General features: G+C 37.5%; 1 protein-coding gene across 1 annotated transcript in view; it reads right to left on the bottom strand.

The window, feature by feature from the left end:
- Positions 1–17,103, bottom strand: part of LOC140146209 (uncharacterized) — a 50,646-nt gene that overhangs the window by 16,408 nt on the left and 17,135 nt on the right. The window contains exons 13-18 of the mRNA XM_072167990.1: positions 15,342–15,457; positions 12,666–12,749; positions 11,201–11,352; positions 9,475–9,711; positions 8,300–8,371; positions 7,161–7,306 (exon numbers count right to left, since the gene is read on the bottom strand). Of these exons, the coding sequence (XP_072024091.1) occupies positions 7,161–7,306; positions 8,300–8,371; positions 9,475–9,711; positions 11,201–11,352; positions 12,666–12,749; positions 15,342–15,457 (807 nt within the window). The remainder of the gene's footprint in view (positions 1–7,160; positions 7,307–8,299; positions 8,372–9,474; positions 9,712–11,200; positions 11,353–12,665; positions 12,750–15,341; positions 15,458–17,103) is intronic.

The following is a 17,103-nucleotide window of genomic DNA, read 5'->3' as shown; positions in this document are numbered from 1 at the left end:
AAATAGATAAATAAATAAGTTCTAGCATTTCCAGATGAATGGTAAATGCATAGATAGATAGATAAATTAATAAATACAAAGAATTATTTGGATTTATTTGGTGGATCAACCAATGGTGGCCCGTCATTTCGTTGCCATGCTATATAGGCCTCACGCACATTAATACGCATACGCCAAGCATAGCAACCCAGCGAGCGAAAGCACGCGTCAACCTCAAGACGCAAAAAATGGCAGAGACGGTACGAAAATTGCGACAGTAAATGCTATTACCGTTAGAAGATTTTAAGCAGTTATGTCATCATATTGAGGGGGTCACCGACCATGGGGGGCTTGATGGCGCAGTTTTTCGGCAATTTTCCTGTGGAATTTTCTAAATTTTCAGATCGATTGGAGGCACATGCCTGTCCATATCACGTTACATGCAACTGATTTATAAGGTATGTAAATTTGTAATTTGAAAATAAATTTTGAGTTTTGATGCCGGCGCGGCGTTTGACTATAACTTGAGTAGGCCTAGAGAGGAAGAAAGACAGAGTAGGAGAAAGGGAAAGAAAAACCTAACGTTAGAGATATAGATAGAAGGAAAAAGACACAGAGAGGGAAAATGAGAAAGAAGTAAAGAAATGATGTGAGCAAAGTAAAGAGAGATAGAAGGACTGAGATCGAAGGAAAATAAGAAAGAAAGGAAAGGAAAGAAAGGTTTAATGACAAGGAGCCCTGGCGAGAAATAAATAAATAAATGGTGGGAAAGGCTAGGAATGAAAGAAAGTGAGGACGGAAGGACGTGTCGAAAAGAGATCAAAAACAAAGAACGAACGAACGAACGAACGAAAGAAAGGAAGGAAGGAAGGAAGGGGAAGTGACAAATGGAAAGAAAGAAGTTAAAAAAAGGTATGGCCTACCAAAAATACGCAAAATGGATTTGTGTTTTGGTCAAATTCTAATATGCAAACACGCGTTATTGGGCTGGTAAAAGCGATACCAATTGCCATAATTACCATTTCCCCCACCCCACCACCTGAAGTTACGCCTTTGTAACTCAACCTTCTTGAAACCCAATGTTGCTATAGTATAGGCCTACTTGATGAAACGAACGAACGAAAGAAAGAAAGAAACGGCCACATACATGCGTGCAAAAGTGGAACAAATTCGCACGAAGACCGCAAAAATGGGCACTTTTTAGTATGGCTAAATATGAGGTAAATCAGAAACCCACATGTACATATGTATACAGGAAAGAAAGAAAGAAAGAAAGAAAGAAAGAAAGAAAGAAAGAAAGAAAGAAAGAAAGAAAGAAAGAAAGAAAGAAAGAAAGAAAGAAAGAAAGAAAGAAAGAAAGACAGACAAAGAAAGACAGACAGACAGAAAGAAAGAAAGAAAGACAACGACAGAAAGAAGAAAGAAAGAAAGACAAAGAAAGAAAGACAGACATACAGAAAGAAAGAAAGACAGAAAGAAAGAATGAAAGAAAGAATAAAAGAAAGAAAGAATGAATGAAAGAAAGAAAGCAAGAAAGAGAAAGGGTGAGAGAAACGAAAAGAAAGAATGGGAAAGACAAAAAAAAGACAGACAGACAAGAAAAAAAAGAGCTAGAGAGAGAGAGACAGAGAGAGAGAGAAAGAAAGGAACAAGCAAGAAAATAAAAAGGAGAGAAATGGAACGAAATAACGGGAAAGCAGTGGTGTGCGCAAAAGGGCGGGGGGCAGGCGTGCAATTCCCCCCTCCCACTTTTGTTGGTTATTCAGGGGGTTCGCGGGAAAAAAATTGCCCCTTCACACTCCTAATCAGACTCCATGCGGGGAACTGAACAACCTCCCCCCTTTCAATGTGCTGCGACGACACTCACGGGAAAGCCCGGGGAAAGCAAGAAATGGAAAGAGATAAAGAGAGAAACTGAAAGAAAAAAGGAAAGACAAAGAAAAAAGGGCCAAGGGTGTTTGGTACAAAAATTACGCAAAAGATTATGCTAAAGGAAATCGTTTGCAAAATAGAGGCAACAAATTCTACCACATTTATTTACTGACCGAGTAGGCCCTAATAATTGAGCTGTTAAATCGATACCAATTGTCATGATTATCATTTTCCATCGTTTATGCTAACCGCTCCCGCTTACTAACCGCTCCGTTTACTCATCTAGCGGGGCCAGCGTGAAGCGCTGGTACCCGCTAGTATTGAATTATTTTGAGACCGCAAGAGCAGAGGGCGGAATTCTTTTAGCTCCTATATACCTCCCAAAAGTGTGGGCTAACTCTAGAAGGGGGGTAAATCCATAATGCTAGGGTCAAAAATGACAAATGCTTGAATTACTGTAGAGTAAACTGTCCGTCTTGACATAAGGATTGAAAAAATTTAAGTTTCTACTATCTACGACTTATGGTTACTGAGATATTAAAGACAAAACGTCTCAAAAAAACCTAAATATGAAACATCAGTTAAACATGCATATGGCTGAAATGTCTTGTTGCATGTGTGAATCAAGGGGATGGTCAAGACAAATTGAGCCGATCGATGGACTGATACATGCATTGATGGTATTGGCAATCTAAAGATCTTGATTGGCTGCAGTCACTCCAGCACAAGGCTGCCAAGTTGATGTTCTCTGCCGTAAGATGCGATAGTCCATCTCCACTTATGCATGCACATGAACTGCACTGATTGCACGTAAGAGAACGCATCAACTTCAAAGCTTGCCCCTACATCTTCAAATGCCTGGAAGGATCAGCCCCTCAATACCTCATATTGTTTTAGTTTTGCTAAGACAACCCCATTCCGGACTGGTCACAAGATCATCAATGGATAAAACTCAAATCACTACTCATGTTGGCAGAATTCAATTTGGCGACATAGCATTCCAAGCTGCTGCACCGGCACTGTGGAACTGCCTCCCACATAACATCAGGGAGGCACACTCAATCCCAAGCTCCAAAATCTCACTATTATGTTTCCTAATTTTGTGCTTTGTATATTATTCTGCTTGTTCTTGTCATTCACTGCACTAAATGCCTTGATCTTTTTGTAAAAGGTGCTATATAAATCTTGTATGTATGGAATAGAGTTCCATATGTAATAGCGCCACCAATCACACCAGATACAGTCAGAGCTGGGCTCTCCTTTTTTTACTTCTTTTTTTACTTCTATGAACTAATTATCAAACTTTTTAAGCAAAGGTAGGAGTATTTATCAATGACTGTTCACCCTGGAATCTTAAAATAGGTTCCATATCAGATCATAAGATCATTTGAAGACTGATTCTGAAAGCCGGTTATGAAGGTAGCTGAATTCGGAAACCTTGACGTTATTGATATTTTAAGCTTACTTGTGCTAGACTCTAAATTTGGTGCTTGGTGATATAACATCTTGCTGCTATACTGTACAACAACGTGTGATGAGCCAGAGACATGGTGGGTACAGGAAAGAGTGGATTGTATTTTGCTGTTTTTATTTACATGTTAAGCAAGCAGCTTTTTGGTATTACAAATGTAAGTGCAGATTGCCATGATTGCACACTACCTGACAATGTCGACACCTTGTGTCTGCCATCAACAATCAAATATGGTCACGAGAAACTGTTCGTTACTTGGTATTCGGGAAATAGCAGTGTAGGAACTAGAGAAAAGACAGTTGTAACTGGCAATAAAGTGAAGATCGACTCTTTTGCTGTGGTGGTGGGTCTAATGCTGGCGGGCGATGTCCATCCATGTCCAGGTCCAGTTTGTAAGCATCCCTCTGCCAAGGCTGACTCTACGCTCACGCCTGACAACTTCAACGTGTTCAGGAACAAAGGGTTACACTTCATCCATTTAAATGTGCGCAGTATAATGACTATAGGGAAACTTGATGAACTTAAATTAATAGCACAAAAAACAAATGCCGCGGTAATTGGTATAACAGAAACATGGTTGGACAATACTATAAATGACTCTGAAATTGAAATAATGAACTATAATCTGGAACGAAAGGATCGTAATAGACATGGTGGGGGTGTTTGTATTTATGTAAGGTCTGATTTGGCGTATAATCTGAAAGCTTATATTTGCCACAAAGATCTTGAGACAATATGGATAAATATTATGCTGCCTAAGACTAAACCAATTTTAACTGGGATATGTTACCGTACCAAGAGCAGCGCAATTTTTTTCAGTGTTTTGGAAGAAGTGTGTTCACAAAATGAATGTTTCAACCAAAATGAAACTATCATTCTAGGCGATTTCAATGCTGATGCTGTTTGGCACTGCACGTAAACTTGCGAGACAATCAGAGCTCAGCATCAAATGTGGTAACACACTAATTACTCCCAAATCTGAAGTAAAGTACTTAGGCCTCAATATTCATCAAACTCTAAGTGGGCAAAATACAGCAGATAAAGTTCTAAAAAGGCTAATTCCAGACTCAAATTTATTCAAAGAAAAGGAAGGTTTTTGAATGTATACACTAAAAAACTTCTTGTTTCGGCTCTCATCCAGTGTCATTATGACTATGCTTGTAGTTCCTGGTATCCTGCTTTAACCAAACAAACAAAACAAAAACTCCAAATTGCCCAAAATAAAATCATCAGAAATGTGCTAAATCTGTCCCCTAGGTCTCACATTGGTGCTAGTGAATTCCAGGAGGTAAACTGGCTCCCGACCCAGTACAGGGTTTTCCAGATTATGACAAATCACATGTTTAGGATCCTGAATGGCAAAAGTCCTACTTATTTTCTTGAAGGTATTTCTAAGTCTAAAAACATACACAAACATTCAACCAGGTCAGGAACATATGCTTTATTCAAGCCTCGTATGGGCACCCATGGGCAAAAAACCTTTGTTTATAATGCAATAAATGTGTGGAACTCGCTTCCAAATTCTGTGCAATCCCAGCTATGTCAAGACATTTTCAGGAAAGAGGTCAAACATCACTTTTTTAAGGAAATTTCAAAAATGAACGTGCAATTTATCTTTTTAACTAAGGCTGGACCTGATGCATGTTTTTTCAACATTAATATATTGTGTGTTTTTAATATTATTTTATTTTTTGTTTTCAAAATTTGTAGGTAATGATAATAGTATTTGTAATATTTTATGTCTTATGCTTGCTGAACAGTTTAAATTTAGGGTGGTACTACACCCCTTGATGGGTGTGTGACTATTTTTGTAGTTTTCTCGGGGATAGTCGTGCATGGGTGGGGGGAGTCGTGTGTGTTGTGGGGGCGGGAAGTCCAGTTGCTGCGCTGGAATTTTCGGTGGCTCAGGAGGGGCGGTGCATTTGTTTTGTTTTAGGAAGGGAGGTACCACTAGAATGTACCTCTTTTTCTTGACATATGAAATGGGCCGCTGGTCTTGAGTCGCTGGGTTTTCGGTGGGGAGATTGGGCGCCTTGCCCTTGTAGTGTGCATGGCTTTTGTTGCCGGTGTGTGGTTGTTTCTTGGGAGGAGTGCTAAACTGGTCACAGGATTTGTCAGGGGTGTGGTACCACCTTGATGTGTGTAATATCATATGTAAAGTGCAATCCAAATATTTCTTTAATTTTGTACCTTTAAGTCTTAGGCTCATCAAGGACCACAGTGGAAATAAGTGTGCTTTTAAATGTATTCTTTTCTGTGTTTTTTATCCTTGGTTTGAATCCTAAATAAAATGAAATGAAAATGAAATGAAATAGCGATGATTTTCTTTGTTTGATCTCATTTGTTTTGATCAAAATTTAACGGGCACGTATCTGATAGTGAAAACTTGCATTTTGTGTAGAGAAAAATGCTATTTTTATGGAAGTTTTACAATATTACTGTAACTTCATTACACCAAAAGTATTTTGTTTTAATCTTGTGGTCTCTTGATTGGTTAATTTAGTAAATTATTTACCTTGAAAGATGGAAACTTGACAATAGAAACGTACATGCAGTTTAACAATACAAGTTCCCGGTTTAAAGCCATAATGTACGGTTTTCTTCCAATTTTAAATTGGTTATTCTATACTCAAAATGCTGAAATAATACTAGTAATAACTATCTGGAGGGGTTTCTGTCCCTTTTAATCTGAAATAACAAGGTGGAGTGAAAGAAACCCCACTGGTTGTTTTAGCCATTTAGCATGCAGTTCTACAGGAGGACATAAAGCCATAATATGACTTTATGTCGTACTTTGCTTTGTTGACCTACAAACACAACAATTTTGGCTGATTTGCCAGTTAGACATGTGTAAACATTACATATATGTCAAAAAATCAGGTTTGAAAAAAAAAACCAATTCCATTATTACTGTATTTCCTCGAATAAAGGGGCGTTGCATTTTCCAAAAGGGGGGGCGTTTATTCGAGGTCATTTTAGAAAGGTAATTCCCGTTAAAAATCATTAGTTAAGCTTAAAACTCATGCCGAAATGACAAATTACGAACTAGAAACACTGACTTCTGGTTCACTTCCGGGTTTCCGACCAGTTTTTCGCCGATTATCGACGTTATGTGTGCAACTTGGTAAGCTTACTACACAAGATAGCATGGAAATATCGGCATTTTTGAAACATAATGGTTGAAAAAAGTGGTGGGGGCGTTAATATGAGGAGGTGACTATTCGAGGAAATATGGTATAAGATCATACATTATGGCTTTATATATAACCTCCCCCCAAGGGGATAGGGACAAAATTGATAGAATTGTGAAGGAAGCTGGAAGGATTATAGGTGTGTCAAGGCGGGACCTCGAAGCTGTTTATGCTGATCTGTTGAGTAAGAAGCTGACTAATGTGATGGATGACTCTGGTCATCCACTCCACGATCGTTTCTCATGTCAGCTGATTCCCAGATCCGGTCGAATGCGCTTGTCCTTAGCCTTGACAAACCGATATCTTTCCTCCTTCGTTCCACAAGCTATTAGACTTCATAACTCAAACTACACACGAGGTACTTAGTAATATGTAATTGGCAGAGCTTCATCTTTTATACTGTGTTTTTGATATTTTGTAGTAATTATGTGTTTTGAATGTATGAGCAGTAGCACTCATGAGTGTAATTTCCCTTGTGGATCTAATAAAGTTTTACTTGACTTGACATGTGTTACAATTTAAACATCCGACATTCAAACAAAATTACCAAGTGCCAGCACAAATCCCAGATTCGAGAATTAGCAAGCCATATTTCCATACAAGAAAGACCTAATATAATGATCATATACCTGACAGATGTTACTTACTTGGTAGATATAAGAAATAGAAATATGTCTTTGTCTCTGTTGAATTCATGGACATATTTCAGTCTGTCCTGGGCTGGTGTCTTCCCATCTAGACGCCGGTAGACATAGTCCGTTGTCTTCAAATACATCTCAAATATGTCCAGCAACTAGGAATATACAAGAAAAGATATTGTGTGCAAGTTCAAAGACATGTTTTTATGCTTCAAAAAGGAAGGTCCTTTTATTGCCATGATTAGTTACTAGTGGAAGCCCAAACTAATAATATTTACAAGGGTACATAAATACAGCTTTCATCAAAGACAGAATTAAAAAGACCTCATCTGTCAATCAAACTCGGGCATGGTTTGTTTACGAGTGTCATGATGATTGAGTTTCTGAATGTGCGATGGTAAAACAGCACGCCTTAATATGATTAATTTTGCACCTTCAAACATACAAACCGTCTCAAAACTTTCTTTCTTGAAGGCACCATGTCAACAATGCCAAGAAAAGTTGCTTTTCGCAATTTTCCGCAATTCCTTTTCTGCGATCGGCACCAGATGAATCAATCTAAAAGAGGCTGCTTGCCTTATTTCTATGTTCTTTGGGCTTCTTTCTAATACTTCTTTACGTATTCATATGAATGTTAAAGGGAGTCTCCGGCAATCATAACGTTATGCCTTATATGTTAGAAAAATAATTGTCAAGCACGAATCACATGGTTTTATTTAAAACAAACTCATATTGGCCATAAAAACGAATAAAAACAGTCAGCTCTCAACACGGGATATTCAAAATTCCCGTGCCGAAATTGTCCAAGTGCAAAGACGTAATGGTCATTTGTGCTCAATTGTCGTCAGCCTTCATTGTATTACTGGGACGTCATTGCACTGGACAATTTTGGCGCCCGGGAATTTTGAATATCGCATATTGAAAGATGTTTTGTTTTTATGATCACTATGAGTTTGTTTTAAATAAAGCCATGTGATTCGTGACAGCCAAACAAACAAGCAAGCAAACAAAGAACCATCTGGGTGATAACATAAGCCCCACACATGTGTGGGGGTCAAAAAGTACCTGAACAGAGCACATCTGTTGTTTGATGTAATGAGGTGATGCATCATGTTGCAAAGGATTCTGGGAAGGGTAATATATCTTACCTGTGTGTAATGAGAGAATATCAGAACTTTGCTATTTTCCCTTTTGAAAACCTGTAGTAACCTCTGCAAAACCTTAGAGCAAAAACAAAATGACATAATAAAACTTATTTGTCTAACTTTATCAATACGCATAAAACAAAGAGCACTTTACCATGTTCAAATCAATTTAACCCCCTGAGAATTACCGCCTCCTGCGATGTTTTACCGCCTCCTGCGATGTTCCCTGAGTAATTTAGTTTGATCATTTAACTTTCTTTACAATTAAAAGTTATATTATTTCATGAGAGAGATGAGAGATGGGAACCCCCTTTTAAGTAATCATGCAAGGGTTTTGATTCAGATTTTATTAACTTATACAAACAGTGTGTTTTGTTGCACACTCTGAAGCGAATTCGGGTAAAATGTGTTTTTGGCATTTAGGACTCGTAACACTACCACCCCCCCATAAACACATCACTCACACACATCTACCCACATACAAACACCTATGCAGACAAGGCACACTCAAATTATTCCGTAAAGAAAATATGTGACCATCCAGCACAACTGAGCCCTGAAGTCGCCAATCATCATTTTTGAGATATTCAACCAAAATATTCTGCTAGAAATAAGCTTTAAAATGATGTATATCATGTCTATAGTACTTGACATTTAAGTTGTGAAAAATCAATAAAACAGTAAATAAATCATTTGTTTCCTATTGTTTATTGTTAAGTTCAATGGAGCATATCTCAATAGTGGCACTGGCGACATCCGGGCTCAGTTGTGGTGGATGGTCACATATGTGACGAGTCACAACGAAAGGTACTTTTTGTCGGTTGCTATCTCTTTTTCCATATTGCAAGAGAAAAAATCAATAATCATCACACCATCATAATTGGCGGTCAGTTCAAACCATCCCTAATTCAATGAGGGTTCAGGAATGTCCTCCCATAAACGGTTGGCTAATCAGCGTACCTATACAAATTGCGACGCTTTGTTGTCCATCACTTGAGCAGGGTTTATCAAAAGCAAACAAAAATTCTATAGACATCTTATCATATTATCTAATTAAACAATAGCATTATAGAAAGGTTAAACTTAAAAAGTTTTTGACTGGCACTGCCAAATTGAAATATATGTAGGAACCGACAAGAGGCCTTTCATTGTGACTTGTCACACATTACCATACTTACTTGCATTTTACCGCAATACTTTGGATCCGACAATGTACAGAACCTTGATTCTCGACTCAGCCTTACAAACTGGGGATGTTTGGCGAATGCTATATCGCAATAAGTCTGCACTGTGAGACGTTGCAGGTCAGACATCTTGGTTTCTGGCATTAGTAGAGCAACGTGGTTGGAGACTTTGGTCAACAGAGTCATGAAGGAAAATGTGAGAGCTTTGACTTTAATTCCTTGATCATTTCTCTGTATAGAGATTGGAAAGATCTGGTGTTACAACAAATTTATGTAGATTAGCAGGATTTTAGCAGGACCATGTCTGTTCCCGTAGCCAGGACAAAACGGAGCAAACAGGATTAAAATAACACATACCTTTGTACGTTACATGGATGGTCTAAAAATGGAGCACTCGCATGGTTCACTTTATACTCAGTTTTAATTACATAGCCAAAAAGTGAAGAAAAAAAACATATTAAAGAAAATGGTCATAAAAAAGGTTCATAACTTTGCAAGCAAGTATTCAAGAGACCTGGGGATTCAACCTCAGTAAGTGTAAGTACTGAGCAAGTTAGTAATGATAGTAACTCAATTTTCAAAATTTCTGACTTTGGCCTGAGTGGATGAGATCGGATCACAAAAAGAAGTTACCAATTAAACTTTTTGTAACACTAACTACAAAAGGGGGCTGTTGCAACCCCTCTACTACTCTATATTAAACATCATATACTGTTATATTTGGTACCAATGAATAGCTGTGGGTCTCTTCTATCCAGTGATACTAGCATAAGTACAAACATCCCCCAAATAATATCGATATGATGTAATAATAATGTGAGCGCACCATCACAAAATTGGGAAATTCAGACCTTTTCCTACCAATTTAAGGCCAATACTGGTTAGTCACCACAGGGATTGGCATGGTAATTACATGGTATAATTAATCCAAGTAATCAATCAAAATAGAGCTTTTAGAGCTCCCCTTCAGCCCTCTTCAATACATGATATCAGTGGCGTAGCATCATAGGGGCACAAGGGGGCATGTGCCCCCCCTCCATCGATTGCAAAATTTAGAAAATCCCAGTCAGACCCAGTGCCCCCAATCATGGTCGGTGCCCTCCCAATATGATAACCCACGCTTTTTTGAGTGTTTAGGGTGTATGCAAGTACAATGCACACATACATGCATATGGCATCTTCCGCTTTTCCGCCTTCAACCATCAATTTGGTCGTATCTTCGGATTTTATCTGACCTGCCTTTTACTATATATTCAACGCCTCGGTATGCGATCGGATGTATTACAGTACACAGACATACTTAAACAGGTAGAGGTTTATAAAAGCGAGTTTCAGTTTGCAGTTAAGTACCGAATAATAGCATGAAATGTAAATATACCTCATGGTATCAGTAAACTCTTAAAGTTCCTAGAGCGATTCTTAAAAACTCATCACAATAATACTCTGTTAGCAATATGAACAAAAGAGTTTATCCGAGTATTCATGATAAAAGCATGGTAGCCCGCATGATAACTGCCTGGTATTGTCTCTTGAACATGCTCTAGCCGTGCTTGGTAATGCAGTCTTGGGTTCGAGTCCAGTAGAGAAATAATAATTTGGTACGTGGGCAATAGATGAAATATCGCTGTGCTGCATGATATAGCCCTCGTTGAAACCAATTAAACTAGTTCTTAGGGGCCAATAATTCAGCTGGTAGTGCGAATGGGGTTAACTTGCGTACCTGATAACAGCATCCACGGCGCTTGACCTGACTGCCACAGTCACATAACTCATTCTGTCTCAGTACAAGAGTCTGTAGATCATAGGAGTCCAGTAATGCTTTATAGACACTCAGCTGTAGGTCTGTTAACTTGCAGAATACAACTTTCTCCTCTGAAATCAAAGCAGTCATGTAAATGACACTGTAACTGTTATATCATTAAAATAAATACAACAAATTATCATTTTTGTGTCTATTAAACCATTCCATGTATGAATAATATTTTTGAACTATAATCTAGTCAACTGGACTTGCTATTTTTGAGTGGACAATTTTCACGTCCAATCCTGAATGCATCATCCGCCCTACTGATGATCTGGCGGTAATAGTTCATTGACCTGTGAAGCAGATGTTGTTGTATCATAGGTCGCCTTTGAGTTCAACCTGCAAGGTATCTCCCTGATCGCTGAACTGTAGGGGTCAATGAACTTTTACCGCCAGAAGATCAGTAGGGCTGAATAGTAAGTCGGGTTGATTAGATTATAGTTCAAATATTATTATTGATTACTACCTGGATGAATGATAATCTTCACAAATGCATTCCATGTATGATTAATAAGCATCTGTTAAAGACATTGAATTTGCCACCTTCAGAGCAAACTGTATGTTACTATAACAAATATTTAATAAAGCATGGCAATTTATAGTGCGCTATGCACAGGCATCAACCTACAAGCAGCACACTTTACAGGAACTCGCTGACCACTGTGGCCCAAGACACACCTATAATACACCATTTAGCATCAATCAGGGATGCAGCTCTATATAGGTACAGTACCCTAGTTAGCCTCTATTATAACCATCACAGCCAGGTTCAGCTCCCTACATTTAGACCTGGACAATTAGCAGTAAGTTCCTTGTCCACATGAATTTCAAGTTTGCTCAGTATGATGGCACTACTGCATACATTGTATGCATATACAGCCTACAGGGTGACCCTGAAAGAACTGTATCGTCGGGAACTGATTTTTTTATATTTATTTTAATGCATAAACCAAATATAACTAAATAACCGATGTGGTTGAGGAATATATCAGCTATCACATACCTCTCAGTTTTTGAAAAATAGAAGCATTTTACGAAACTACCTCATTTTCAATCCGTTCCACAGAGTCAAATATCTATCAATGACAATGATGTATCATGCACTGACGATGCACAGTGATTAGCACCCCGAATACAGATCATTGATTGCTATTTGAATCCATGGAAAGGTTTAAAAATGGGGGAATTTCGTATAATTCTTATATTTCAAGAACAGGCCTAGGGTGGTCAATTGTCAAAATTCAAAAAGTATGTTATAGCTGATTATTCCTAAACCATTTCAGTTATTTAGTTACATGTAAATGTTTAGTTGTGGTGTTAAAATACCCAAACAATTACGTTTCTGACGATACAGTTCTTTCAGGGACACCCTGTACATTACCTTTAGTAGGTAGTTGATGAGCTATCAGAGCTTTAGTTCTTCTCAACATCCAGTTATCTCTGAGTCTTGAAAACCTCAAAGAAGCTGTTATAAAATAAAATGCATAAATAGATAAAAACACAGATTAATGGTTTCTGCCTTCATGTTGTTCTGCCAGAACCTAGTGCCAAGACTTCAAGATTCCAGATCACTAATTTCAATAAAAAAAAAAAAAAAGTGACAGGCACAGAGGGTACTGCTTCCAGTAAATAACCCGGTAATATAACTAAAACCTCACAATATTAGATTAGGAATTCTGCTGCTGAGAATCTTTTATCCATAAAGATACTGACAACATATCTAACCTGTTATAAAAAGCTTTTACTTTTAGTGAAACCTTATCTTGGTTTACAAAAAGAATTACTATTCAAAACCAAATTCCTACTTCTTGGTTTACACATGATACAATGTATTCAAGACTATGAAAATATAAGCAAAAAGACTATTCTAATCATTTCTGTCTTTTTGTTAGGTCTTATGGTTCTGAAAAGAGCCATTCATATTTTGGTTTTTGAAAACCCCATTTCTGTATATATTTTTTTACAGAAACTGGGTGGCTTTTAAAAGTGCCATGGGGTTAAAAATATATTTAACCTTAAGCAAGGTGAATGGAGATTGGATAGATACTTATTTACTCAAGACATATTTACTTCAGATTAAGTTAAACTATAGCAACAACAGTGATTATGAAACCCGACTAGGTTTCAATCTTGAGGATGGTGACTGTGAGCCCTTTCTTGGACTTGAGTTAGATATCTAATCCAGACTAGGACCTGATACCGAATGGTGAAAGCTGACTAGGCATGGGAGCTCATTTCCACAATCTACAGCCCAATTATGGAATTCTCTTCCTGCCCAAATTCCAGCCATTAGATCAAGGGCCAGCTTCAGCAGGGAAGTTAATCGCTTTCTGGGTGCTTCCTCGTCATTATATATAAATGATTTTTTTTGTCTCTGCTGTTAAGGTATGCCATGTCATAAAAAAAAATCTCAAGAATGGCGACTGTGGGTCTTTTCCTTAGTTTGCATTCGTCTCCATTGATTGCATTTTAATACTCTAGGTTTAAACATTAAAGACCAAAAATATTGGGCAAATATTGTGCAAACTTGTGCCTGGCATTAGGTTTGAATTTAGGTACCAGTCAAGATTCTAGGTTTCTATTTGGGTTTTTACTGTATTTCTCAAGCTGTCTGCCTGTTAACCCATTGAGCACTACCTGCCGATCTAACATTGCCTCTGATTGGTCAATTACATGATATCTTTATTTTAATCACCAATTAGAATGGAGCTTTGCAAATAACTCACCCCAATTTTTTTGTGTGGTGAACTTATTCTAACAATGTTGCTGATTTGTCCAATTGATAATGAAAACTTCTTTTTGACCAATAGGCAGGCAGTTCTCACGGGGTTAAAGTTATGAGTGCTGCTATTCTGAAATGTGGTGAACAAACTTCATGGTACGCCTCTTTGAGGTTCAGTAGTTTGAAAAAGCATTGGTCATCGATATATTTCTTCATGTTTGTTTACTTGTTTGTTGGTTTGTTTTTAAAGAATACATTACTTTCAAAAACTGAGTTACTTATAATAAGGCCAAAAAAAAAATTGTTGTGTTGCCCTCCCAAGCCTAAAATCTGGTAGTACAGCCGGCCGGGTTTTTTTTTTTTTTTTTTTTTTTTTACAACTCAATCATTTGATACCTACTATTTCACAGTAACATGAGTGAAGAGAGGCATATGCATAATATTGGCTGTATTTTCTACCCAATGTTGAATATTTTATTGAAGTAAATATTAATATTAAGACCCTTCACAATTAATTCTTAGTTTACTATTTAAAGATTTTAAAAAAGGCATGAGGTAACTTAATTAGTAGTTATTTATTACTTATTAGTTTCTTCATTTTGAAACAAGTGGTAACAGCCCAATATCAACATCCTGCATGGTACATTTTGGCACTGCAGATCATATTGCAATTATAGTTGATTTTATACATTGACAATAATATGTGTTATTTGTTTGTTCAAGATTCATGATCAAAGTAAGAAAGTAGCAAATTAATGTAACAAAAATGTCATTTAACAGAGAAAATGACAGATAAAAATCAAATAATTAAATATTTTGCAATTCTCAATTTTTGATGCGGGCGGGAAATAGGAAACTCAAAATCAATTGTGAAAGGCCTAACATCCATATTGTTGGGATTCAATGAGTATAAGTCCTACTATCCAATTTAAGTGCTGGCTTGGGGCACAATCTTTTTAGTGAACGTCAGGTGGTACATGTATGATATAAAAAAATCATTTGTTAAAAAAAAATTAAAAAAAAAAAAAAAAAAAAAAAAACCCGGGCCCAGATTTTCGATTTTGACCCGGCATGGAGGGCAACACAACATTTTTTTTTTTTGGCCTAGGGTAGGTAGGGACATTAGAATATAGGCTAATTTTGTACACATATCTATGGGACTGGTATTTATTACAAGCATGGAACCTTCATTGAGCAAATGCAATGATGTGTGATGCTATAAATTGGTCTAGATGTGTAAAGCAAATAAGGCTACACATAACTTTTACATTTTTCATTTTGTAAAATATTTCTTTGATTTATTAGGGAGAACATATACCTGTCCTATAACCTTACTTTGTCTTCCTTCTGCCAATTCTCTCTTATTGGCATCAAATCGTTGCCCCCTGTTGATGACATTTTCAAATTCATGTTTGAAGTCATAGAGAGGTCCAAGGCAATCTGGTTTGGCCCTGCAAAGACAGTCATGACATTGAGAGAATGCAATGAATTTGACATGTACTATGTGCAATGTGCAATATTTCGAGTTGCTCAAAACCACACTCCCAGCGCAAGTTGCATTATTGCATGGTGGCCACTTTGGATATGTGGATAAGGGAAAATATCGTACAATTACTTGACTTCCCTGCAACCAAGATATAGCTATGGGCTTGTGCCAGGTCACATTATTATGAATCAGCTAGAATTCCCCCAAAATTAAAGAATTTTAATGGGCAGTTTTATTTTTTTATTTACTGTGGTTTATTAAGAATCATATCCCTTCCTTACAATCTCCAAATACAGCAGTGGATCGGTACAGAGAGGAGTTTTGAAGTGTTAAAACACTTCACTCTTTTCAAAACTGACTATAAACAACATGCACAGATATAGGTACCACCCTCTATACACAGGACTGATGGCTTAACATCCCCTCCCAAGGACACCACATGCTCATGGTTCATACACCCAATTCTAAATCGGAGATGCAACAGAGGTGTTGGTAAATTTCCTGAAAATTGATCTGGCCGTCTGGGCTGTCAGGTGTACTATTAAATTGCACTTGGTAAGAAGTTTTATAGACAGGCGTTTTAATAAAGTTATGAAAGACTGCCATGTCATTTCTAGATTCACATTTTCTTAGGCTGTGCAACCCTATCTGGGCCAAGAGCACCGGTTTTCCATTGAAAAAGAAACTCAAATAGTATGGCTACACCCCGAGTAATGTTAATGTCACACGGTGGTCGCTGAAAATGGCTTGTTTATACGCATTTTGGACTCAGGAAGAGGTATTTTAGTTGAACTCTATGCTACCAAAACAGATGTTGATAATAATCCGAATGAAATATCTGATTTTGGGGCCGTAATCTGGAAATTGCATGACATTAAATATAGGTAACTTGCCTGCTTATCATATTATGTGCTACTTTAAATAATTGAGGTGCTATAAATTGCATTCGCGCACCTTAAAACTCAATCCCAGCAGACAGACAGACAGAAATAAATAAAGAGAGACAGACAGAAACAACAAAGAGCAACTATCTTACAAATCCATGCAGGACACTACATTAAATCATTTCATTCTGCAATACAGTGCCACTCATCAGGTCATACCATCATAAAGACAGACAAAAAGTCACACAACAAACAAAGCAACCTTCAAACCTGACACACAGACACTGGCAGACAGACAGACAGACAAGACAAGAAAGAGCAACTATCTTACCAATCCAGGACATACTGCAATTAAATCATTTATTTAATTTTGCAATACAATCCCACTCAGGTCATACCGTCATAAAGACTGACACAAAGACTCACAAAGCAACCATCACACATGACACACAGACATTGGCAGACAGACAAGACAATAAAGACCAACTATCTTACCAGTCCAGGACACACCACAATTATGTCATTTCATTCTGCAATGCAGTGCCACTCAGCTCATATTGTAATAAAGACAGACACACACAGCAAACACAGAACCTTCGCTCCTGACACACAGACATTGGCAGACAGACAGACAAAGACAAGAAAGAGCAAATATCTATCACTGGTAACTCTAAATGTTTTAAATTGGAAAAATGGTCCTTCTTTTAATACCCTGGTTGAATGGGGA

The sequence above is a fragment of the Amphiura filiformis genome, chromosome 2, assembly GCF_039555335.1.
Source record: "Amphiura filiformis chromosome 2, Afil_fr2py, whole genome shotgun sequence".
In the NCBI taxonomy this organism is placed as follows: Eukaryota; Metazoa; Echinodermata; class Ophiuroidea; order Amphilepidida; family Amphiuridae; genus Amphiura; species Amphiura filiformis.
Note: the sequence above shows the minus strand (reverse complement) of the source record. Positions and strands in the feature narration are given on the sequence as shown.